Source organism: Desmodus rotundus, chromosome 12 (genome assembly GCF_022682495.2).
Source record: "Desmodus rotundus isolate HL8 chromosome 12, HLdesRot8A.1, whole genome shotgun sequence".
Classification (NCBI taxonomy): domain Eukaryota; kingdom Metazoa; phylum Chordata; class Mammalia; order Chiroptera; family Phyllostomidae; genus Desmodus; species Desmodus rotundus.
Window position 1 is genome coordinate 37,568,744 of NC_071398.1, and position 24,456 is coordinate 37,593,199.

At 52.5% G+C, this 24,456-nt stretch overlaps 2 protein-coding genes across 9 annotated transcripts in view; one reads left to right on the top strand and one right to left on the bottom strand.

Moving 5' to 3' along the window:
* The window catches only part of RYR1 (ryanodine receptor 1), a 113,294-nt gene extending 106,932 nt beyond the window's left edge, over positions 1 to 6,362 (top strand). For 4 of the 6 annotated variants that reach the window (XM_045185417.2, XM_053914589.1, XM_053914588.1 and 1 more), the window contains 9 exons: positions 1,919 to 2,049; positions 2,153 to 2,213; positions 2,618 to 2,764; positions 2,989 to 3,123; positions 4,769 to 4,925; positions 5,308 to 5,372; positions 5,462 to 5,562; positions 5,737 to 5,788; positions 6,135 to 6,358. In XM_045185417.2, the coding sequence (XP_045041352.2) occupies positions 1,919 to 2,049; positions 2,153 to 2,213; positions 2,618 to 2,764; positions 2,989 to 3,123; positions 4,769 to 4,925; positions 5,308 to 5,372; positions 5,462 to 5,562; positions 5,737 to 5,788; positions 6,135 to 6,230 (945 nt within the window). In that variant the 3' untranslated portion in view covers positions 6,231 to 6,358. Of the gene's footprint in view, positions 1 to 1,918; positions 2,050 to 2,152; positions 2,214 to 2,617; positions 2,765 to 2,988; positions 3,124 to 4,768; positions 4,926 to 5,307; positions 5,373 to 5,461; positions 5,563 to 5,736; positions 5,789 to 6,134 lie in introns of all 6 variants that reach the window. The other 2 variants (XM_053914587.1, XM_053914590.1) reach the window with 1 other exon arrangement.
* Positions 6,363 to 6,460: 98 nt separating this feature from the next.
* MAP4K1 (mitogen-activated protein kinase kinase kinase kinase 1) lies at positions 6,461 to 23,591 on the bottom strand. 3 transcript variants are annotated; one of them, XM_024577550.4, is made up of 31 exons: positions 23,379 to 23,591; positions 23,155 to 23,212; positions 22,946 to 23,036; positions 22,155 to 22,219; positions 20,419 to 20,474; positions 20,282 to 20,329; positions 20,059 to 20,101; positions 19,894 to 19,966; positions 19,243 to 19,374; positions 18,779 to 18,841; positions 18,600 to 18,681; positions 18,035 to 18,151; positions 17,719 to 17,797; positions 17,153 to 17,211; positions 17,026 to 17,069; positions 16,900 to 16,944; positions 15,883 to 15,925; positions 15,306 to 15,468; positions 15,146 to 15,228; positions 14,680 to 14,764; positions 13,749 to 13,825; positions 13,596 to 13,656; positions 12,605 to 12,713; positions 12,463 to 12,521; positions 12,176 to 12,279; positions 11,485 to 11,659; positions 11,183 to 11,245; positions 10,897 to 10,986; positions 10,742 to 10,812; positions 10,034 to 10,089; positions 6,461 to 6,655 (listed from the first exon to the last, which is right to left on the bottom strand). In XM_024577550.4, exons 1-31 carry the CDS (start codon positions 23,475 to 23,477, stop codon positions 6,586 to 6,588), a joined length of 2,463 nt encoding a protein of 820 aa, XP_024433318.1. In that variant the 5' UTR covers positions 23,478 to 23,591; the 3' UTR covers positions 6,461 to 6,585. The 3 variants fall into 3 exon arrangements, with proteins under 3 accessions (XP_024433318.1, XP_045041528.1, XP_045041529.1); XM_045185593.3 differs by having other exon boundaries at positions 16,900 to 17,069; XM_045185594.3 differs by having other exon boundaries at positions 16,900 to 17,069; positions 23,155 to 23,274; positions 23,379 to 23,510.
* Between the last annotated feature and the right edge of the window lie 865 nt (positions 23,592 to 24,456).

Consider the following 24,456-nt stretch of genomic DNA (forward strand, 5'->3'; position numbering starts at 1 on the left):
GGCCAGTCAGCTGCAGGGACTTGCTGTGACCACTGACCACCAACCTCAGCCCTCCATGCAGGATCAGCTGTGCAGGCACAGGGTGGTGGTGCTCCAACGTGGTCTGTACCCGTCCACTGGGTGCGCTGGCCCTGGGGTTTCCCTAATGGTGCAGGCCATGTTCAGCCCCCACTTTTGTTTTGCCTGGGGCACTCTGCCTGAGTTGTAAAGCAATCTGAGATGGCTGCTACTTGTGTTGGGCTGGGAGATTCCCAGGCAAAGCCAAGCTGTGAATCTAATCTGGCTGCCACTAGGGCTCACTGAAGCCAGCTGTTGCTAGTTTGATAGGATTTAGGAGCCAAGACCAGCCACTCATACAGAAAAGCAGCTTGGGTGGGCCCATAAATTGGGTGGGGTAGAGCCTCTGCGGATCTCCAAGGTGGGTCACACAATGTTAGCCAGGTTGATGGAGTCTCAGATATGGCACTAGTTTACTGGCTCTGTAGGGGGAGTGTTTAGCAAAGGGACAATGGCCTCTGCTCGCCTTGATGCCAGACACTTCAGTTTCTCCCTGTATACCACCTTCAAGCTGCTACCCTGGTGCTGGGTCTCAGAGGGAGTGAGTCTGAGTAGGTGAGTCCATGTGTAAGTTTTTTAAGAGGAACTGCTTGGGACTCTAGAAGTTTCTTCTACAGACTCAATCCCAGCTGGTTTTTGCAGCTAGGCCTATCTTGAGCATTATCTTCCTGGCACTGGAATCCCAGGCTGGGGGGCTAGGGGGAGTCTGGGACTCCTCACTCCTCGAATTTTTATCCTTGTGGGTTTGGACCAGCCTATTTCATATTTGCACCCCATTGTGCCAGTCTGGATGGATGTGGTTTCTTTAATTCCATAGTTGTCAGGTTTCCATTCAGCTTGATTTCTGATGGTTCTGAGTGATGATTGTTCTATATTTTAGTTGTAGTTTTGATGTGGTTGTGCAAAAAGGTGAGTCATGTCTGCCTTTGCTGCCATCTTGACCAGAAGTCCGGGCATACTCTTTAAACACAGACTCAGGAGCCAGATTGCCTGCTTTTCTACTCCTAGCTGTGTCAACCTTTCTGTGCCTCAGTTTCTATCATATTGAGAGTGATGTAATAATAGGGTTCCATAGGGGTTTTGTAAAGATTATGACCAACTACATGAGCAGTATTTGGCATATAGGAAAACACTAGACACGTATTGTCTGTTACTATTATTTATCCACTCAATAAATGTTCACTGAGCACCTACTTTATGCCAAGAACTGTTTTAGGGACCTCGAATCGAGCAGTAAATTCTGATTTACAACAGCAATTCTGATATTCAAGTTGAAAAGACATTTGGTGAACACATTTATAGCATTCAAGTGGTGATAAGTGCTATAGAAGAGAAAAGGCAGTGGAAGTGTGTGGCCAAGAGAGGTTGCTCTTCATGTAGGGCGGTCAGGAAAGGACAATGGGCATGCTAATTAATAGGGAAGTGAGAGAATGAGCCAGGTAGAAATCTGTGGGAAGAGTCCCAGGCAGAGGGAACAGCCAGTGCAAAGTCCCAGAGGCAGGAGCATGCCTAGTGTATTTGATGAACTGTGAGGAGGTCGGTGTCTGTAGCAGAGTGAGTGAGGGGGTGAGTGGAGGAGAGAAGTTTATAGATTCCAGGGGGCCCAATTATATATGATTCCTTGCCTACCTACCTAATAAGAAGAAATTATCCCAATTAATTTGGCTAATGAATTGGCTGGACCTTTATCACTATTGAACCCTTTCCCCACAGATCCAAAGAAAGCTTTGGTTCTTCTTGCTAGAAAAATTTACCCCCAATTTCTCACACAAAGTTCTGAGTGTCCCCAGAACCCACTGTGCTGGCCATGGCCCTCCCCCACTTCAGCTGCGTCTGCATGGCCCCATGCTCTTCTGTGTAGGTCCTGGACAAGCACGGGGACATCTATGGGCGGGAGAGAATTGCCGAACTGCTGGGCATGGATCTGGCCACACTGGAAATCACAGCCCATAATGAGCGCAAGCCTGAACCACCGCCTGGGCTGCTTACCTGGTGAGCTGGGGAGGACCACCCCCCAGGCCTGAGGCAGGATGGGCGGTGGCCAGGTTCTGACCCTCAGGCATCTGGCCGTCCTTCTTCCCCCCACCCTGCACAGGCTCATGTCCATCGACATCAAGTACCAGATCTGGAAGTTCGGGGTCATCTTCACAGACAATGTGAGGAGGGGCCTGTAGGTGGGGAGGGGCCTACAGGAAAGTGTCCCTAGGATCATTAGGGGCTCCACCTCCAGGTATCTCTGACCAGGGTCTGGCTCCTGAGCCCCTGTGCATCTCTGACCCTAGGATAACCTGACACCCCCCAAGGCTCCTTGTCCCCCAGAGTGCTGGTGAATTTCCAGACCATATCCTTCAGCAGAGGGTTCCCCACCTCTCCCCAGGATGGCTTCTCACCCAGAGTGCTTCTGATCCTCCAAATCCTCCCCAGCCAGAGATGGCACCCTGACCCCCAGAGCACTCCCAGACCTCTTAAATGTTCCCAGACCCCCTAGGTGTCCAATTTCCCAGAGTGCTCCCCATGAATCCCTGCAAACTGCCTGATCCCCAGCCCTGTGTGTCCACAGTCCTTCCTGTACCTGGGCTGGTACATGGTCATGTCCCTCCTGGGACACTACAACAACTTCTTCTTTGCGGCCCACCTCCTGGATATTGCCATGGGAGTCAAGACACTGCGCACCATCCTTTCCTCCGTCACCCACAATGGGAAACAGGTGTGGAGAGGGCCTGCCGGGGCATGTGAGCCTGGCAGGGGCCAGCTTGGCGGTCTGAGTAGGGGTGGAGGGGTCAGGCTGGGCCACCAAACCAGGGTGGGTGTGGGGAGTGAGGCCCCAGCGGGGAGGACCACAGGGCTGAGCCCAGGTAAGGACAGGGAAGGCTGGGCATGGGGGGAGGGGCAAGCTGAGCCTGGAGCTGACCTGCCCTTTCCCGTCCCCAGCTGGTGATGACCGTAGGCCTCCTGGCGGTAGTGGTTTACCTTTACACCGTGGTAGCCTTCAACTTCTTCCGCAAGTTCTACAACAAGAGTGAGGATGAGGACGAGCCTGACATGAAGTGTGATGACATGATGACGGTAAGACCCTCCCTCCAACGCTCTTGAGCCAGTGACCGACCATCCCTGGCCTTTAGTTTTCCCATCTGTAAAGGGGGTTAACAATAGTACCTGCCTCACAGACTTACTGTGAGGGCTCAGTAAGCTGATGCTTGTGAGGGACTTCGAATTGTGCCAGACACACAATCAGTGCTCAGTAAATGATAGCCAGCGGTGAACTGTCACCTGAGTCTTTAAGGCTATTCTCACCAGAAAGAATAGCCTTAAATATTCTCACCAGAAAGGCGCTCCGGCAAAGTGTCCCTGCCACTTACAAGGCTGCTCAGCCTCCCCGCGCTCTGGGGTCCCCACCTGTCAAATGGATGTATAGTAACAATGCCTCCAGCCTAGGCTGCTTTTGGACTCAGTGGTGCTCCCTGACCATCTTAGACTTACATATCTGAGAATAGTGCCTGACGTGTGTTAAGGATGACATAAATGTTAGCTACTGTCATCATTATCTATAATTAAAAGTTTCACCAAAGTACCAGCATGCCACATGTTTCTATTTTATATTCTATTAGAATAATGGTGGTCATAACCCCAATCAAGTTTAACCTGCTGGAGGCATGACCCGCAATTGAAAGAATCATCTCAGGCTCTTATCTGAGGTGCCCTGTGGTCTGTCACTATGCTCTCAGGACACAGCCCAGCTCCTTAGCCTGACGTTGGAGACACCACCAAAAGTGTTCTTGCCACTCATAGCCTTGTTCCCATCACAGTCACTGGCCTTACCTTTTACCCACGATAACTGGGTTCTCTCACTTCCTGGGGACACAGAAAGAGCAAGTGTGCAGTCTCTCCCACGGTCCAGACAGATGATATCTCCCACTCTGCCCAGAACCTTCTTGTGGTTCCCTAATGCCATGTGGAGAAAACCAAATCCCCTAACCTTGGCTTACAAAGCTAGGGAAAAGCTAGCCTTGGCTGAATCTAATCACAGTCTTTCTTGCTTTTTGCTCTCTAGCTACCTGGTCTTCTTTCACTTCCCCTAAAACCATGTTTTCTCCTGCCCCAAGCCCTTTGCTTCTGACATTCTCTCTGCCTCCCACCCTGGTGCACAGCACCCCTTGGCGTGACACGTCTTTTTTCCACTTCAGTGCTGCCTCCTACAAGAAGCCCTCCCTGACCATTGGTTGGGCCTATTCTCCCTCCCTGCTCCTGCTCACAGGATCTCTATTTTCTAGTCTCACTGAAACTCTTTCAGTTCCTCACAGGAGCAAAATATATTCTTTCCTCCTCAGTGGTGACATAGCACGTGTGGTTTTCTCTGCCTGGAACAGTCTCCCACCTAACACCTGCTTTGTGTTCCAGCTCACACACGTCCCCCCTTCCAGGAAGCTTTGGCTGCTCAACCAGGTTTTCAAGCTTCAAAGCTTCCTGTGCTTCCCCATCTCACCCTGATCACGTTGTGCCCCCCTCATCCTGGCCCTGAGCCCTCTTCCCGTGCTCTCCTTGTCGTAGCTCTGATCACTGTCACTGTCTGGGGCCACATTTGCCAGTCCTGTGAGGGCAGGGCGCAGGGCCGTTTCAGTCACTGCTGTGTCTGCTGCCCGCCAGCCCAGGGCCCTGTGGATGCTGAATGCCTGGCTGTGTGAACAACATACCTCTCACCCTCTGCCTGCAGTGCTACTTGTTTCACATGTACGTGGGTGTGCGAGCTGGCGGCGGCATTGGGGATGAGATTGAGGACCCAGCCGGCGATGAGTATGAGCTGTACCGGGTGGTCTTCGACATCACCTTCTTCTTCTTTGTCATCGTCATCCTGCTGGCCATCATCCAGGGTCAGTGCTGGCGGCCAGCGGGGCGGGGCGGGGTGGGGGCAGTTTATGGGAGCAGGGCTCCATGCCTGGAGGCAAACTATCTCCTTTAAGAGTGCAGGCCCAGGATCCAGTCTGCCTCTCTCTACTGTAAGACTTCGGGCAAGTCATCATTCTGGGCCTCAGTTTCTCCATCTATAAAATGGAGATATTAATGATAGGACATTCATATGGTTGTTATGAGAATTAAGTCAATTCATAGGTGTTAAGTGTCTCAACAAACACTAGCTATTAGTATTTTTAGGAAGCAGGGTGAGATGAAGGTGACAGGACATGGGAGGCTCAGAGGTGGGTAGCCGGAGCTGGGTCAGAGGTTGGGCTTTGACTTGCACCCTGCCCCTCCCAGGTCTGATCATTGATGCTTTTGGCGAGCTCCGAGACCAACAAGAACAAGTGAAGGAAGATATGGAGGTAGGTCATGGCAGGGAGCGACCCAGAAGGATTATGGGACCCTGGAGAGTCGAACAGGCCTCGACTCTGATGTCTCTCACCACCCACAGACCAAGTGCTTCATCTGTGGCATTGGCAGCGATTACTTCGATACTACACCTCACGGGTTTGAGACCCACACACTAGAGGAGCACAACCTGGCCAATTACATGTGAGCGTGGGCCCAGTCAGGATGGGGGCGTGGCCACCTACACCTAGGAGCGGGATACCAGGCCTAGGCCAGTTTTGGGGAAGTGGTTGTGGTGTCAACGTGGGTGGATTCCCAGCCAGCCAACCAGAAGGTAAGGGCGGTCTTGACCTGTCTGCCCTGTGCTCCTGCCCCCAGGTTTTTCCTCATGTACCTGATAAACAAGGACGAGACAGAACACACGGGTCAGGTAAGGGGATGTTAAAGGGAGGACAGTGGGCAGGGACATGGAGGGTTTTAATATAGAGTCAATCAGCAGGTGGTATTAAAAGGCCCATACCATCCCCTGGCTGGTGTAGCTCAGTGGATTGAGCACCAGACTGCAAAGCAAAGGATCACCGGTTCGATTCCCAGTCAGGGCACATGCCTGGGTTGCAGGCCAGGTTCCCGGTGCAGGGTGCATGAGAGGCAACCACACATTGTATTTTTCTCCCTCTGTTTCTCCCTCCCTTTCCCTCTGTCTATAAATAAATAAACTCTTTTTTTTAAAAAACTCACATCAATATCAATCTGCTCTTCCCCATCCCTAACCCTAGGAGTCTTACGTGTGGAAGATGTACCAAGAGAGATGCTGGGACTTCTTCCCAGCTGGCGATTGTTTCCGCAAGCAGTATGAGGACCAGCTTAGCTGAGTCGTCCCCCAGCCAGCCCCTACCTCAAGTGCCTTATCCTCACAGCAAGTCCCTTAGCCCCCATACCCCTCCTCCCAAGGCCCCTGGGGGAGGGTGACCATGAACTGGAGAAATAAAATCTGTGCTACACCCTGACATCACTGTGTTGGATTGTTGACAACTGCGGGCAGGGGGTGGGGGGTACTGCAGGAATTCTGGCTTTCACCCAACCCCAGAAAAACAAGATGACAGCAGAGGCTGAAGTCATGTTTATTGGGATAAAGGGGTATGTCAGATCACTAACGTGGGTCTATCGGGAAGGGATGTGCAAGGAATGGTTCCTAACACACCCTCCCCAGGGACTCATTCCAGGGACTCATTCCTGGATATAGAGGTTGCTGGGAGCAGTAGGGTCATCTGCTGGGCGTGTCTCCACCACCACAGGCCTGGGGAAGGAAGAGAAAAGTCAGTTCATTCATTTGTTCATTTGTTCATTCATTCATAAAGGAATTAATGGAGCCTGTGACAGGGTAATGCTGGGCTGCCGCAGTGAAGGAGCAGACATGGTCCCTGCACTTGGGGAGCTCACTTTGGAGCGGCAGACCAACACAAATCAGTGAATTACATGAGTGCAAAGAAGCAATGGTTCACACAGCAGGGACCCCTCACCCAAGGGGTCAGCCAAGGTGCCTCCAAGAATGGATAGTGGAGCCTAAACAAGGCTCAGGAGGGAACGTGGTGAAAGGACAGGGAAGAGTGTTCTGGGCAGAGAGAACAGCCTGTGCAAAGGCTTTGAGGGGTGGAAAGCCTGAGGCTCGGCTGCAGAAGTCATGGTGGTGTCGGCTGTGGCCAGAATTGGGTATTTATCTTGAAGCCACAGGAGGGTTTCAAACATGGAGAGCGACCGATTCAGATTTAGAATTTAAAAGACCCCTCTGGCATGTCAAAAGGTCACAGAAGATCCTTGAAGGGGCTCTCACTGGCTAAATCTGGGAGTATTTGTGCCTCAAGTAATGATAGTAATAGATTATATGTAAAACATAGAATAAAATGGAAATCCACGAGACTATGCTGAAATACACACACACACATACACACATAAATGGTGGAGAAGGGAGAACTTTTCCCTACAGTAGAATGACAACTAATAAATGTAGAAGAAATGATAGAAATGGAAAAATCACCATTTATAACCATCCTAATAATAGATTCAGGCAAAACTCTAGTAGATGAAAGTCTAATAGAAAGAGTATATTTACAATCTCAACAATTCTCTCCAAAAGCTACAGTAGTCTTGGCCTGGCTGGTGTAGCTCAGTGGATTGAGCGTGGAACTGCGAACCAAAGGGTCAAAGGTTCAATTCCCAGTCAGGGCACATGCCTGGGTTGCGGGATAAGTCCCCAGTAGCAAGAGGCAACCAAACATTGATGTTTCTCTCCCTCTCTTTCTCCTTCCCTTCCCCTCTCTAAAAATAAATAAATAAAATCTTTAAAAAAAAATGCAGTAGTCTCTTCCCTACCTATCCATGGTTTTGCTTCCCAAGGTTTCAATTACCTGAGGTCAACTGCAGTCCAAAAATATTAAATGGAAAACTCCAGAAATACACAATTCATAAGTTTTAAATTGCATGTCATTCTAAGCTTGATTAAATCTTGTGCTATCCCACTCTGTCCCACCCAGGATGTGAACTGTCCAGCGTATCCACGCTGGACACACTGCCCTCCCATTAGTCACTTAGTAGCCACCTCGGTTATCAGTTGGACTGCCATGGTATCTCAGTGCTACGTCCAAGCCCAACGCTAGGTCCCAGCGCTTACATCACTGATCTCACTTCATCCGTCCCACGGGCATTGCATCACCCCACGTCGTCACGAGAAAAAGGGTGAGTGCAGTACAACAAGATTCTTTGAGAGAGAGACCACATCCACATAACTTTTATTATCGTATACAGTGGAACCTCAGCTCTCAAACTTGATTCATTCCGCAAAGCTGTTCGAAAAGCGATTTGTTTGAAAACCAAATCTCCTTTGTCGCCTGAGAGGCGCATGGGTGATGGATCATACAGGGAACACCATGAAAGGGTAGTGGGGCAGAAAAATCGAGACCCGAAGTTTTGTTAGACAACCAAGGCCTTTTTTTCATGAACAACATGGTCAAGAACTGAACTGTTCGAGATGGGAGATGTTTGAGAACTGAGGTTTGACTGTATCATTATAATTGTTCCATTTTATTATGCTATTGTTGATGTCTTACTATGCTTAATTTGTAAATTAAACTTTATCATAGGTGTATGTGTACAGGAGAAGAAACATTAATATACATAGGGTTCAGTACTGAGCTTTCAGGACTGAGAGTCTTGAAATATATCCCTGCAAATAAGGGGGGGACTACTGTACTTATTAATAGAAAGGGAAAAAGAATAGCCTTGCAACAGCATGGATGGAACTGGAGAGCATTATGTTAAGTGAAATAAACCAGACGGTGAGGGACAAATACCATATGATCTCACCTTTAAGTGGAACATAATAAATAGAAAAAAAAAAGAAAAAGGAAACAAAATATAACCAGAGACATTGAAGTTAAGAACCATCTAACAATGGACAGGGGGGAGTGGGGAGGGGACAGTGGGAGAGGGGATTACAGGAACTACTATAAAGGACACATGGACAAAAACAAGGGGGAGGGTGGAGGTGGGGGAGGGAGGGGGGTTTGGCTGGGGTGGGGTGGAGGGATGAGGAGGAAAGGCACACCACTGTAATTGAATAACAATAAAAAATTAAAATTAAAAAAAAAAAGAAAAGAAAAAGAGTAGCTTTATACAGGACAAATATGGCAAACTGTGCACCTTCACCAAATGATCAAAGCGAACATCACTAGGAATCAGACAAACTGACATGTGCCTCCTGATACGACACAGTGAGAAGGACACGCCATCACTTCAGTGATGTTCCTGCCCAAAAAGCTGAACCTGGAAACCTCAAACCCATTTGAGGGATATTCTGTAAAACAATTTTCCTGTATATTTCAAAAGTGTCAAGGTCGCCCTGGCTGGTGTGGCTGAGTGGATTGAATGCTGGCCTGCGAACTGAAAGGCCGCCAGTTCGATTCCCAGTCAGGGCACTTGCCTGGGCTGCAGGCCAGGTCCCCCATTGGGGATGTGCAAGAGGAAACTGATCAATGTATCTCTCGCACATTGATGTTTCTCTCCCTCTCTTTCTCCCCCCCTTTCTTCTCTCTAAAAATGAGTAAATAAAATCTTTTTTAAAAAGTGACAAGGTCATGAAAAACAAAGTCTGAAGAAACGTCCCAGGCTAAAGAGTAAAGAAACGTGACTCCTAGTGCAACCCGTCATCCTGGGCCAGGAAAAAAAAAAAAGTTACTTTTTGGTTATAAAAATTATCATTGGGACAACTACTGAGACTAGAATGGTATGTGGCTTAGAAGGCAGTAATGTCTCCATATTATTTTCTTGATTTTGATAGCTGCATTGTGGATTGTAAAAGCACGTCCTTGCTCGATTTAGTAAACATACACTGACGAATACAAGGGTAAATGGGCATCATGTCTGCAATTCATGCTCACATAGAAAAAAATATATATATAGAAGCTAAAGCAAATGTGGTTTTAAAAAGTTAACAACATCTACGGAGTCTCGGTGAAGGGGTGTATGCAAAATGGACTACAGAGGGTAGAGATGGAAACAGGGAGAATAGGTGGCAGGATGTCCAGGCCAAAAATTCAGGTGACCAGAGACACCTCAGGATGCCCTCTCCGCATCAGAAGCTCCCCTCCCAGATTCTCTGTCCCCTTCCCCAAGTCCATACCTGGGGGAGCCAAGCAGACGGAAGGTGAGGGTGGGGTCTCTCAGCTCCTGAAGCAGCTGGGGGAGAAGATGTGTGCATCAGTATCTAGAATACTCCCTCTCCCTTAAAGAGAACAGGCGCGAGTTCTCTGAACTTCCAGCCTCAGATCCACAAATAATCATTCTTGCTAATACCACTCACCAGTTGTGTGACCTTAAGCAAGTTACTTAATCTCTCTGTGCCTCAGATCACTAACCTATGAAATCACAATACCTACCAATAGGTGAGCATGAAGATTACATAAAATACAAACATGTAAGGGCAGGGGCTGACACGTAGTATTCTATGAGCTAAGCACCATTTTCGTCCCATCTTCCAGATGAAGAAAGTAAGGCACAGGAAGGTTAAGTCATTTGCCTGTTCCAACCCAGGCAGTCTGGTCCATGTTCTTAACCACCCACATATCTCTATACTAACCCCTGTTTTATAGTTGGGAGACGGAGGCTCAGAGAGAAGCAAAGTCTCTTGCATAAGATCACACATAAGGCCTGGGATGAGCTCTAGACCCAAGACACCCTGGAGTAGAGAAGGGGACCTGTCTGAACGGAGACTGGAGGAAGCTCCTCCTTCTAGGACTTCACACCCTGACTCAGTTCTCCCGGTCTATCCCATGAGTGAGATGACTGAGTGGGAGGGGCAGGCTGTGGGTCTCCTGATAGGGGCGCTTACCTTGTCAGAGCCTAGGGCCCACACCTGCACTCCATGCTTCCAGAAGGCCTGGAGCCGTCCCCCGACCATTGCTGGGAGGAAAGCAGTGCCTGTTACCCTTGGGTATCACTTGAGTCTCCCCTCTGGACCCCAGGCTCTCCCACCCCTGCACATACCCACAGCCTCCACGGCTTCGGTCATGGGGATCTCCGGGGTCCGAAGCCCCCGGACTGGGGCCCCCTCTGGAGTCACCAGCTTCAGAGACCCTAGACGTGGGTAAAGAGAGGCCTTTAAGAGAGGGGCTTAGAAGGTTAGTTACGGAGGAACTGGACAATAAATTCAGTGTGAGAAACAAAGCAGGACGGGGGCGAGGCCTGGAGGGGCTCAGCGTTTCAGAGAGGCACAGGGTCTGGGGTTCGGAGAGCTGGGGACAGTGAGGGAAAGAGGGAGGAGCGTCCTTACCGTCCATCAACACCATCACCTTGTCTTCCTCTACTTGGGTCACCTGTACTGGTCCCTTGTGCTCTGTTTGAGAACAGGGGTTCAAGGACCAATTCCGCCGCATTCCGTCTTTCTCCTTGGCACCTTCTCCATCCCTGAGTTAGTAGGCTAAACCCCACTGATTATACCCGCCTTTCTCCCCACCCAGACTCCACACCAGGTTCAACAGCCTGCGTAAATGACGCTCCGGGCTAAGCCCCGCCCAGCCACCCAGACCCACCCCTTCCGTCAGCCCCGCCCAAGCGAGACTCGATGCTACTCACTAGTGCTCATCTCGCCCAGCCAGCAGGACAGCGCGCCGAAGCGCACCGTGTGGAAGAGCACCGACTTCGCCAGCCGCCCGGGGCTCACGCCGATACACACAGCGGGCAGCTCGGAGCCTGGCCCTGTCAGCAGCGCGAACACTGGCAGAGGCGTGGGTAGCGGGAACAGCACCTGCTGCGGGGCTCAGGGGGAGCAGCGGGCTCAGAGGAGGCTTGGGGCGGGGCCTGAGAGGGGCGGGGACTTGAGAGTGAGTAGGGCTTCCCAAGTATTTCCTGGGCCTCAGTCTTGGGAGGTGCCAATATAGAAATTTCAGGGGTCGAAGCCTCGGGGGGGTTAGGTGGTGCCTCTTTAGAAATGGACAGGTGTGCCCTCAGAGTCGTGGTGGCTTCCGTTTGGGGGCGTGCCGCCCAGTGACAGAAAAGCAGGGCCTCAAAAGCAGCAAAGTCTCAGAGGCTCAAAGGATCTTCAAGGACCTTAGAGACCGGAGGTGGGGCGGGGCATAGGGATATAAAGAATAATTAGGCCAAAGTTGAGGGGCAGAGTTTAAGGATTAGAAAGCTCTCAGAACCCGGAGCCTCCAGTTCTGACAGCAGGTGGGCAGAGCCTTGGGGGAGACTGGGACAAAGCCTCGAGTGGAAGTGGGGTTTCATGTAACCCTCCATAAAAGCCAGCCGCTACAGGCCCTCCTACCCGGATCAAGAGGAACTTGTTCATGGGCTGGTACCACTGAAGCAGGACCACGGAGGTCTCCAATGCCCCGCACAGGAATGGGCCCCCCGAGCTCGCGCCCTCCGCTGTGGGGGTGGGTAAGGACATGTTAGGGTCAGTCTTCTCTCCCTTCTCCCGCTCCCAAATGGCAACATATCTTTCCTCGGGTTCTGGATACCCTGCCTTAACCCTGCAAACCCCTTGGGTGGAGCAGCCCAAGCCCTGCCCAGTCCAGCTCCCTATCTTCCCCCCAGGAGGTTCCGTCTCACCCACACAGCAGGCCCGGCAGCCTTTGGTGTCCTGGATCTTGGTGGAGACCATGTTCTTCCTGCAGAAGAAGGTAGGCGGGAATTGAAGGTAAGCAGGAAGGCGGGGATTACAGGGGCCAGTGGTGCCATGAGGGGCTGGTACCTTGCCAGTAGCCGGTGGGGACTAATGTGAGAGATGGGGCTTCCTGCTCTGGTTTCTTTCCTTTCCAGCAGGCCCAGGATGCTATGCGAATACAGGTGAGGGGTCTTTCCTGCAGTGTGCATACACAAAGGGGAAGCAGGCAGTTACAGACACTGGACACTTCCACTTTTCCCTGTAGCTTCACTCGGCCCGATTGCTTTGTCTGAAATACCCAAGCCTTCAAACCTTAAGCAGTTTTCATTTATTATTTTTCACTAACATGTTTCAAACACCCACTGTAGGCCAGGTACTGTGCTTGGCACTGGTGAACAGTGGTGAGTAAAAGAAATTATGTTCCTTGCCCTTTGGTTTCCCTAGCCACATAAGAAACTATGGACGCTTAACTAGTCAGATGAATACACATTACAAAGTTTAAGAAGAAACCTGTCTAGAAACCCTTTTAAAGTTTCATGAATCCTGTTTGGCTTGGAGTTTCCCCATGCCAGAGAATTTATATGTATGAAACATGGACATGAACTAAGTGGGGGAATGCTGGTGGGAGAGGGGGTGCAGGGCGGAGGGGAAAAAAGGGGAGGAAAAGAATGGGACAACTGTAATAGCATAATCAATAAAACATATTAAAAATTCTTTTACACAAAATGTTTATAAAACAATGACACAAATTTTTAATCTAACTTGCTCACTCTATTTTAGTACTGTGGGGTAAGTTCTAATGAACATCAAAGAAAGGTAAAAATTAACTTATTGTAAAATTCTCTCAAAACTGACTTGAGAGGTGGGAACTAGTGTGAGCCCCATTTCACTGATGGGGAAACTGAGACAGGGAGCAGAAGTCTCCTGCCCCAAGTGAAAGAGTGACTAGGACTTGAAGCTCAGGCTCTGTGAGTGGGGAGCCTAGGCTTTTATCAGTTGTGCTTACCTACCTCCCTACCCCCTGACCTTTGACCCCTTCACTTCTGACCCCAGCCCTTCCACTCCCCCACAGTCAGACCTGAGAGAGACATGAGGACATTGTTGATGGAGTACAGCCAGGTAGTCCGGCTAGGAAAGAGCTGCAGAGAAAGGGGGAGACAGCTCCTGTGAGACCCCAGGCACCCCCAGCTCCAGTCCCTGCCCTCGGCCCACCCTGGGTGCTGTCCCTCACCATCTCCAGCGTGGCCTCCTGATCATTCCGGTTCAAGATGAAAATGCCTTCCTCTGCCCCTAGGATCAGGTGCTGGTCTGGGGGGAAAGGCCTGTTTCATCCAGGGGCAACACCCAGACCCCCACCTGTCTGATCCCAACCAGTGGCATTTTGTCCTCCAGCCCTGACCCTCAGTCCTCTAATCCACACCCCCACCTCAGCACTCCCAGCCTGTGTCCCCAAATCTGAACTGAAAACCTGACCCAGTCCCTTGAACTGGTCTCCTTCCCACCTGCCTCTGACTCACCACGTTCTGGTGGTTCTTCTGTCTCTGCCCCACACATCCTGGTCCTCAGCCCCTGCAGTGCTGACCCAGACATTGGACATGCCTCTCCAGACAGCCCTTGAAGTTCTGTCCCTCTTCCCCCCCCCCAGACCTGGTCCCTGGAGGCTAATCCTGTCTCAGCATTGATCCTCACACTCAGACCTGCCAAATGCGGCTTTTTCCGTCCAGCGGCACACTCCCCAAAGGCTATACTGTTTCTTTAACGTTTACCTCTCACTGACCTTGTCTCCATATCTTCGACCCCCAAACTCTGCCCCTTTATGCTACATTCTAATCCCTAAAACTCCTGACCCCAAAATGCTAATCTTTGCCATTAACCTCCAGCTGAGGTTACCGGGGGCCCAACTGTTCTCCATCTTGTACCCTAAACTCTGACCTTTCAGCTATATCTGATACTCAGAGCCCCCAAGCCCTAATTTCCTAGTTTTTACTCTCCAACTCAGCTTCATGATACCCATCTTTGGCCCCCAATCCCCGCTTTAGCTCCAGGCTCTGTCCCTGCCACAGCTTTGCCCCTCCCCACCCTATGAAGACCCTTGCTGGTCCCTGCCTTTGTACCTTTTTTCAAGGCCCCACCCCATCCCACCCCACATTCTCCGAGCCCACCTTTGGTGGAGGGGTGTGTCCAGGCCACTGTGCTGTGAATCCGGAGGGGGCAGCCGTTGAACAACTTGACAAGAAGGGCACACCCCTAGGCAGGCCGTGGGGAGCAGGGCACGAGACCCAGCAAAAGGGAGGAGCACACAGGCAGGTGCAGTGGTTAGGACTCGGGAGGAAGAGTGCCAAGGTTCACATTCTGCCTCATCCTCCTCAAAGGTTTATAACCTTGGCAGGCTCCACACCCATCTCTGCCTCAGTCCCACGCACCACCCCCCCTCCTTGAAATGGGGGATAATATCTACTTCTATCTGTACAAGTTTACACCACGTGAAGACATGAGATCAGTATCTGGCCCAGAGGATATCTGCTCCACAAATGTCACCTATAATCGTTATTACTCTTCCCACCCCCACCTCACCCGACATCCCCAGTCCCACCTAGAGGTGTGAGTCCCCAGCACAGATGGCCTCACCTTTCTCTTCATCTTATCCTTCTTGGGGGGCAACAGTGGAGGCTGGTCAAACTCTCGGGGGGGTGGGTTCCACAGTGAGGGTTCTGAGACAGGATGGGAGAAAATCAGCTTCCAAAGCCCCCCCACCCTGCCCACCTCCTGCCCTAGCCTGCCCCGTTACCTGAATGGGCAGTTAGATGGGGGCTTTGGGTGACGGGGGGAGGCCCAACATGAGGGGTTCGTGGGGGAGGACCACTGGCACACCGGACCAGCACCCCCGGGCTCAGCTGCTCCTCTTCCCCTGGCCCCAAGGGACCTTCGTCCGATGGAGAACGGAACTTGGGCTTTGGAGACAGATAAGGGGGGTGGGTAACACATTAGATGATCTCCGAGAGAGGAGATCATCTCCTCTCCATCTCCTCATCTGCCATCCCCCTGCCTCAGCTAGAATTGAAATTTGTTCACAGCCCTGACCCTCTCCACAACGTCCTACCACTCCAGCCTTCCCCTCTACCCCCACATCGACACACTGCAGGAACTAAAGGGTTAATGCTGGGTGCACCACCTACAGACCAGTGTCCATCAGGCTAAATATTGGTTCAGGGATGCTGCTTCCACACCCCAATGTGCTCATGGTCCCATCTCCCAGACTTCAAGGGTCCTGGTGTCCCAGACTCCTTGCCTAGAATGCCCAGTATCCCAGCATCTAAGGACTGTGACCTCCTGGCTCCCAGCCCCAGTTCTGACCAGGACCTCACCTTGGGGGGCAGCGGAGGAGGTGTGTCATATGCAAGGGTGGGGCTGAAACACAAAGACAGGATAAGCAGGTGGAGGTGTGAGGAACAAGGATGGGGTGGGTCAGGGCTGGAGGTCTGAGCTCAGAAGGGTTAGAGGTGACTGGAGCTGAGGACTAAAGCATGAATTAATCAGCATGACAATAGCAAGAGCAGCTCTTGGAGACCACAATGTGCTGACCAAGCATCAAGTCTGAATCTTCATGGCCACCTAGCAACACAGATCATCTGAGCTCCTGGGGTCAGGTTCTATCTGGTGCCCAGCCACGTGCAAGCCCATTACAGACACAGTGTGGGCCCTGAGGCTGACACTGGCCTGCAGGCTGGGGGCTGGCCGCTGGGATTGAGCCTGGGGTCGGGGGCCCAAGGTCTAGTGTGGTGGAAACTTCCAAGGGCCAAGGTTTAGTCTGAGGTTTTATGAGTAGATGAGGAAAGACAAGTCCTGTGGCTGAAGCCTGGGGCTGCACTTGAGGTCTGGGGGGTTGGAGCAACATCTGGGAGGAGGTGGGGGCTGGGATGTGGAGGAGGATCCAGGGCTGAGCCAGACAGATGAGAAAAGAGCTCAGGCTGGAGCAGAAGGGATTCTGGAAGGGGGGGGGGGGTGATGATGGCAGGTGGGGACTGAAGCTGAGTCAGGTCAGAGATCCTACAAGAAGGTGGAAGAAAGGTAGGGACTGGAGTTAGGGTAGGATGAACGGTCAGGCATTTGAGGTGAAGGAAGGTAAACGGTTGAGGTTGGGTGGGGTTAGGGAACAGGGATTGGGGCGGGAGGAGAGTGTGAGCTGAGCTGGGGGTTACGAGGGGGTCACAGGTTGGGGTGAAGAAAGGTGGGAGCCGCACTGAGGGTCCAGTCAGGGGTTGGGGAGGAGTGGTAGAAGGAGAGTCGGGCTGAGTTGGGGCCAATGTGGAAGCAAGGCAGGGGCTACAGAAATGCAGCGGCTGGGGAAGGGCCTGGGGAGCGGAGGGTCCAGCCTCTCTTACATGTCCACGTCATCGTAGTCGTCATCGGACTCTGACAGGTGGCTCCTGAGGAGTGACCGGAGTGAGCCTTGGGCAGTTTCCACACAGATCCTAACCCTCTCCCCTCCCAGCCTGAGGGCCCCTGACCTAGGACTGCTGCTCCTGAAGTCTTCGGGGGGCTGTAAGCGAGCCTGTGGGATACCAAAGGGTCAGCGGTGGCCTAGGGGGTGGGGAGGGTGTCTGGAGCCAGTGGGGTGGGGGAGGGGCATCTCACAGTGCCAGTTGTAGGTCTGGACTCCATTCCTCTGAGCTTCCTGAATTCCATGTGCCGCCCTGGAAGTTGGGGGCGGGGTGGGGGGGGGCAAGGTAACACACAGTGAGCTAGAGAGATGGACTTAGAAATACAGTAAAATTGGGGGGAGGGGTCAGGGTCGGCATCTTAGGATTGAAGCTGTCCCCTAAAGGGAGGGATCTTGGTTTACAGGGGTCTTATTCGGGAGTCAGGGCTTGGGATCAAGGACATGGGGGCTCAAAGTAATGACAGTGTTCTGTTTCAGGTTCCACTTGGGAATAGGGTCTGCCACATTTCTGAGGTCTCTCTGGGGGTCAGAGTGGTGATGGGAAGCCTGATGGGGTCTGTCTGCAGGTCAGAAGAACAGGGCCTCTGGAGTCACCTTGAGAGGTCAGGTAGTAACAGGGTTCTCTGGGGTCACTTGTGGGTCAGATGGTGGGGGGGGTCTCTGAGGGTCTGTTTGGAAGCGATGAGTGATGTGGGAGTGAAGAGGGTCTCTTGGATCTATTATAGGGTCAAGTGTCCCCAAATTTGAGGACTCTACTCACGACAGCAATCTGCGTCTGGAATCCCCAGCGAGCTGGATCGGTGTGTGGATCTGATCCGCCGAGGGATGGCAGGGGGTGGCTGGGCAGGGTGGAAGCTGCATCAGGCCACTGCCCGCCAGCAGCCCACAGCCCTGTGGGCTCAGCCTGGAGCCCTTGACTTTCCCATAACCTCCATGCCCCCAGCGCTGTGCCAAGCCTCCCATCCGCCCTCCCTTTTTCCTCCCAAGAGAGGCCACAGGAAGGTGTTCCAGGTAGGGGGCACAGCCTGAGCAAAAGCTGGGAGGTTCCTGGGCTTCTGTCAGCCAGAACCCCTCACCTCAGGCTCCTCATCTTCAGTCTCACCAACAGGGGCCCCCTTTCCTGGGTTCCTCAGTTTGTCAAGAAGATCTAGGATCAGGCCTCTATTTAGCCCAGGCTGCGATACCAGCTGATGCTAGGGGAGGGGAGGAGGGTATCAGCAGGCTGAGGGCTGGTGTGGAGGGAGACATTGGGGAAGGGGCTTGAGGACCTGTCTAGGGGAACAGTGGGAGAAGGCAGGAAACTCTGGGGAACCAGCAGAAGCCCAGGGAATTCTGAGGAGTTTGACAGAATTAAAAGAATTTAGGGATCCCAGTAGGGTTAGAGAATTCTGTTCCATAGTACACCCAGGGATGGGTCTTGAGACCCCTGGGAATTTGTGAGTTTTAACAAGTCAAGATATCCTGGAAAAGGGTCTGGGGTACAAGTTGGAGGGTCTTTGGGGGGTCCTGGGGAATTTGAGGGACTAGGGACTAGAGCCATGGGGTTCTGTGGAACTAAACCATCAATGTTCTGGGGAGCCATGTGGCCCTGGGCAATTCTGGGGCGAGAGTCTGGGAGGGTTTCAGGCAGGGAAGGTTTACACTGAGCATCTTGGTGGCACCAGGTCGTTTCTTGGCGTTCTTGGTGAGGGTGACTTTGACAAAGTTGTGGAAGGCAGCCGACCTTGGGAGGAAGAAGCCACGTTCTGCGGTGAGGCACCCAGACGCCTCCCATCAGACCATCAGCCTGGCTCTGCCCTCCCTTGTCTCACTGTCCCTACCATTTGCCTTTGTCCTTTAGCCGGGGCGACTGGTAGCCACTCTTGGTCATGAGGAAGAGAACTCTAGAAGAGGAGAGAACATGGAGTTCAGACTCCCAGTGGGGACAAGCGGGGACCCCAGTAACAATGAAGTCGGCAGGGAGCAAGTGAAGAACAGAATGAGAAAGATGCTTAGGCTTTACCATGCCCTGGGACACCCCTCCCAAGCAACACCACGTATCCCATTATAAGCGATGTGAGTCACAGAGGGAGGCCCAAGATGGGGATTCCTGAGATGGGGGTTCCTGGTGTGGAGGGCTGAAGAAAGGACATTCTGGATTGAGGGGATCCTAAGGGGTCTCAGATTGGGCTCAAAGGAAAGGGGGTCTCCCACAGGGGGATCTTGATGTGGGATTGGTGGGGGTGTTTAGGGTCAGGACTGGGTGGGGTCTCTGGGCCCAGAGGGACCAGCCACACCTGCCTACCTGAGAGGGTGCACATCAAAGAGCGGTGGCTGTAGCTCAGCTAGTTCGATGGCTGTGATGCCCAGGGACCAGATGTCACACAGCTCGTTATATCCCCCCTTCAGGGCCACGGCTGCCACCTCTGGAGCCATCCTGCAGGCAGAGACCCTCAGAGAGCCAGGAGTGACATAAGAAGGGGGAAGGGAGACTCCTTGGTGTGGGCAGTGGGGGGAGGAGAGAGACAAAGAGAGAGAGTAGAATGGGGCGTAGAGAGAGCCAGATGCAGAGAGAATCATAAAGATGGAGAGAAAGAGACAAAAGGAATAAAGATGAAAGATGGAGATGCTAGGAAGACAGAGAAAGAGAGAGAAAGAAAGATAGGAAGAGAGAAACAGACAGAGTCACACACTGGGACAGAAAAAAGGCAGAAATCAACATATAGGGAAAGACAGATCAGGATAAAAAGCAACACAAACACTGAGACAAAGAGGTGGAGAGGGGCCCAGGAGACCTAGATAAAGAGAAAACTCAGGAGGGAGGTGAAGGGAAGGTAGAATGTTCAACAGAGCGCATCAGAGGCTGGGAGAGGAAACAGAAGAACAGTCCCAAAGGCTGGATGGAAAAAGTCACTGCCCCCATCCTACCCCCAGCCGCCTGCCAGACATCCCTCACCAGTAGGGTGTCCCAATGAAAGAGAGGCGTCGAGCCAGTGTTGCCCCGATCTGGGCCGAGATTCCAAAGTCGGCTGGAGGCAGAGGGAAAGACACAGTGACCTACGGTCCTCTATCACCTCCAGCCCTCGGCCAGTCTGCCTCTCTAGCCCCAAGCCACACTCACCCAGTCTGACCTCCCCAGAGTCATTGATGAGGATGTTGGCTCCCTGGGGGAAGGAGGAGGGATTGGAGGCTATCAGAGACTACCACCCTAGCCCAATACTGCCTCCACCCCTTGGTCCCCTGACCGCTACCCCACAGCACAATACTACCCCAAGCCTTCGAAATACCACTCCCATCTCCTGGGCCTCCCACCCACCAAGGCCACCTTTCTGCCCCTAGACCACCTTGATGTCCCGGTGTATCTTCTTCTGTGAGTGCAGATAGGCCAGTCCCTGCAGAGAGGGGTGAACATGGGGCTGTGAGGGCCTGGGGGCTGGAGTAGGGCCCTGCCCCCACCCAGGCCCACCAGGCCTTTCCTTACCTGGAGCACTTCTCGGCACACATAGCTGATCTGCAGCTCTGATAGGGGACCTGTCACTACAAGGATCACCCCAGCACAGTGTTGGCTGGGAACCAGGAAACCTGACCCAGGGAGCCCCTGGTCCCGGCCCAAACTGGCTGAGAGGGTGCCATGTGGGGAGGGGGGTAGAGGATGGACAAGTGGGAGGGGAGGCGGAGGGGTGGTCAGTGATAGAGAGAGGGAACTAGAAGCCAGAGGGACACAGATTCATTCAACAGACATTTAATGTGTGTCCACTGTGTACCAGGCACTCTAGTAGGCACTTGGGACACAGCTATGAATGAAAGAGACAGATCCCTACCCTCATGGAGAGAACATCCAACAGTACACCAGACAAATAAGTAAAACATACAGTACACAAAGTGCTGATAAATAAGAAAAAGCAAGAAAGGACAACAGGAAACATGTGGGAAGGCTATGACATTTTACAGAGGCTGGTCAGCAGAGGCTGCTCTGTGAGGGTGACAGGGTGACGATGTGAGCAGTCCTGCTTGGAGCGGGAACCAGAGCCAGCGCAGAGGCCAGGAGAGGTACCTGGTGGGTCTGCAAAGCAGGCAAGTGGGTGGAGCGGAGGGGAGACCGGAGGCGAGGGTGTTCAGCTTGGGGCACAGTGGCAGTCAGACTCATGGGCCACCGTGAGGAGCTTGAGCTTTTCAGAGGGAAATGGAAGCCATGGGAGGGCTCCGGGCAGGGGGTATGGGACTTTGCAAAATGAGGAAGGCAGAGACAGAGACAGATGGGGAAGCAGGAACAGATCCAAACTGGGACAGAGAAAGAAAGATGGTCAGAGACCCAAAAGTGGGAAGACAGGCACAAGGAACAAGAGAGAGAAGAGACACAGGGGGTGGAGTAGAAACGACAGAGAGGTAGACAGATGAGGTCTGACAGTCCAGCTGTGTGAGTCACTTCCTCTCTGTGGGCCTCAGTTTCCCCGCGAAGGACTTTTTTTTTTTTTTAAGATTTTCAACAGTTTATTTATTTTTAGAGATAGGGGAAGGGAGGGAGACAGAGAGGGAGAGAAACATTGATTGGTTGCCTCTTGCGCTTCCCCAACCGGGAGTCTTGCCCACAACCCAGACATGTACCCTGACCAGTGACCGGTGACCTTTCAGTTTGCGGGACAACAGCCAACCCACTGAGCCACACCAGTCAGGGCCCCACTGAGAACTTCTCAACAAACTCCTTCCTTTTCTAACATTTGAGGTGTTGGGCTGGAGGGAGACAGGGAGATGGTGAAAGCCAGAGGTGGGCATAAAGAATTGAAAGGCGATCACAGGCTACTCCACCCCACCCTCAAATTCTCAGAGTGAAAAGCAGTCTGAGAGAAAGGATCAGAAATTCATTCACTCTTCAGTGAAAATGGGGGCACCTACTATGAGCCAGAAATGCAGAAATACTCAAACATAAATAGACCTTGGTGAGAAAATGCAGACACAGAGGAAGGTGGGGAGGGGCTAGTAGAGAGATCGCTGCATGAAGAAAGACTGGGGCTGTCGGGTCCTGGTGGGAAGGGCGCAGGGCCCACTTGGGAACCACAGTACCCCCAGCATCATCCAGGCCAAGCCCAGGGCCAAAGGAGGGGCTCATTGTGTGAAATATGGACAGAAATACAGTTCCAGGAGACACAGACACAGAGAGACAGGAGAGGTGGATTGGAGGGGTGGGGGCCTCCTGGATCCGCTTGCCTTTCCACTCACCTTGGTAGATGTCCTGCAGAGAACCAGCCCCACAGAATTCCATGCAGATCCAGAGTTTTTGCAGCCTACAACAGTTTAACAGTAGTAACAACGACAACAACAATAGCAGTGAAGTTATTTTTTATTGCACAGCCCCCAGTTCACTCTCTTGTTCTCTCTGTAACAGCTGTTATCTCTCTAATTCCCATTGCCCACAGAGTAAAATCATCCCATGTCCACTTTATAGGTAGGGAAGCTGAGGCTCAAAGAGGAAATGTACGTTTAGGATCCACTGGCCTCAAACCCATATCTTTGGGCTCCTAACCCAGGGCACCGTCTGCTGTCCCATGCTAATCTAGGAGACAGGGCAGAGATCTCTCAGATTGAGGAAGTTCAGAGGGGAGACAGAGGCCCAGGGTGCCAGGTCTGCAGGACAGAGTCATTATTGAGGCATCTGGGACATTAATTTGGGGGTCAGGGAAATTAGGGGATCATATTAAAAGAGCAGAGAGTGAAACTGGGGGAACCAAAGGGCACGATAATGAAAGATTGGTTTTAGAGGACTTAGTTTCAGATTTGGTTACTATGCAGAGATCAATTTTGGGACCCCTGGTCCCAAATGGGAGTTCTGAATTGGAGGTTACATTAGAGGATGTTCTGGTCAGAAAAGTGGAACTTTGGACTGGGGATCAAGTTAGGGGTGACTCAGTTAAAATGGGGGTCCATGATTGGAGGTCAGGTTGGGGGGCACCCTGGTCATAAATGGGGGCCCTGGGCTGGGCTGGGTCCAGGGCAGGTCTGAGACTCATTACCAGAGATAACTCCCATGGTAGGCCACGATGTTGGCGTGCCGGCAAGTTTTCAAGATGAGGATTTCCTTTTGAAGTGTGGAAACATCGTCATCTGAGAGGAGGGGTGGGAGAGAAAAGTCTACTGCAGGGAAGAAGCATGGGGATGATCCCAGTGCCCCAGGAGGTGGAAGTAGGGGTGTGGGGAAGGAGCTCCTGAATCCTCTCCTCACCAGGCTCCATCTTCACCATCTTCAATGCCATCAGGTCCCCGGTCACCTTGTCTCGGGCCTTGTAAAGGGGAAGTTGACAGTCAGGCAGGCTCCATTCCCCTGAATTCCTCTTCAGCATCCCTGAGCCAACATCAAGGGCTGGGACCCTTTCTCATCCCCTTCCCTTCTTGGGCTTCACCCCAAAGGCCACTGGTTAGAGGGTGATGGAGAAGAAGTGTCCTCACCTTGAAGACTTCTCCATAGGTGCCGCCACCCAGCCGCTGCAGCAGGTCATAGTGGTCCCGGGGGTCCCTATTAAAGATGTCGGGGTCCACGAGGTCCATTCCTGGGAGCCGGAGCTGGGCCTGTGCCCAGGGGCCAGCAGGGCCTCAGAGCTCGAGAGCCGGCACCTCCCTCCCCGCACGCCCTGCACCCGCCTTGCCTCCACTGGCTGTGGCCTCCCCCTTCCCCACTCTCATTTCCTGCCCCACCGCAGGGCTGTGCAGCCGGCTCCACCCCCTGTCCCCTGGGCCCTGAGAGTCTGTGAGGGGCAGCTTTCGTTGGGACCCAGGGGACCCCTCTCCATCTTCATGGCCTGGGCTGAATGTAAATCAGATGCAAACTACCTTAAGTGTGATCTGGTGGGTACCTAAGCACCCCTTCCCCCCATGGGTGGTGCTAAAAACCACAATGAGGGTTCGGCCACAACCCAGAGATGGCAAACCTGCACAGGGATAACCATTCAGTGTACATTAGTGTTTACTTTGGGCACCGACATGCAGTGCGAAGACCTGGATATACATGTGCACTATGTGTGTGTACCCAGAGCACACACTTCCCCATGTGTGAATGCCTGCAGTGAAATTTTACTTATCTCTAAGGGAGGGAGAAATGGAGGGAAACATCGATGTGTGAGTGCCTCTCACGCGCCCCCCACTGGGGGCCCGCCCCACCACCCAGACTGGGAATCGAACCTGCGACCCTTTGGTGCATAGGCCGGCACCCAATCCACTAGCCAGCCAGGGTAAAAGAGGGCTGTACCCACATAACTTTTGACAGCACACATGGGGCACTCGACTTCATCCACAAGACTGTAGTCTGCGGACAGGGTGCTATTTGGCGGGATTCAAGAGCCCCTCACCCCTTCTGGGCAGATTATCACAACAGCTTTGCAGGCTCCTACGCCAGGAGTTAGGGTGGAGCGTGGGGACCAGTTTCAGCACTTGAAACTAAGGAGCTCAGTATCCTGCCTCACGGGGCCAGGCCTGGGGCAAAGAGGCCCTCGGTGCTTGGGCCATGGCCTAAAGAGACGACTACTACGCG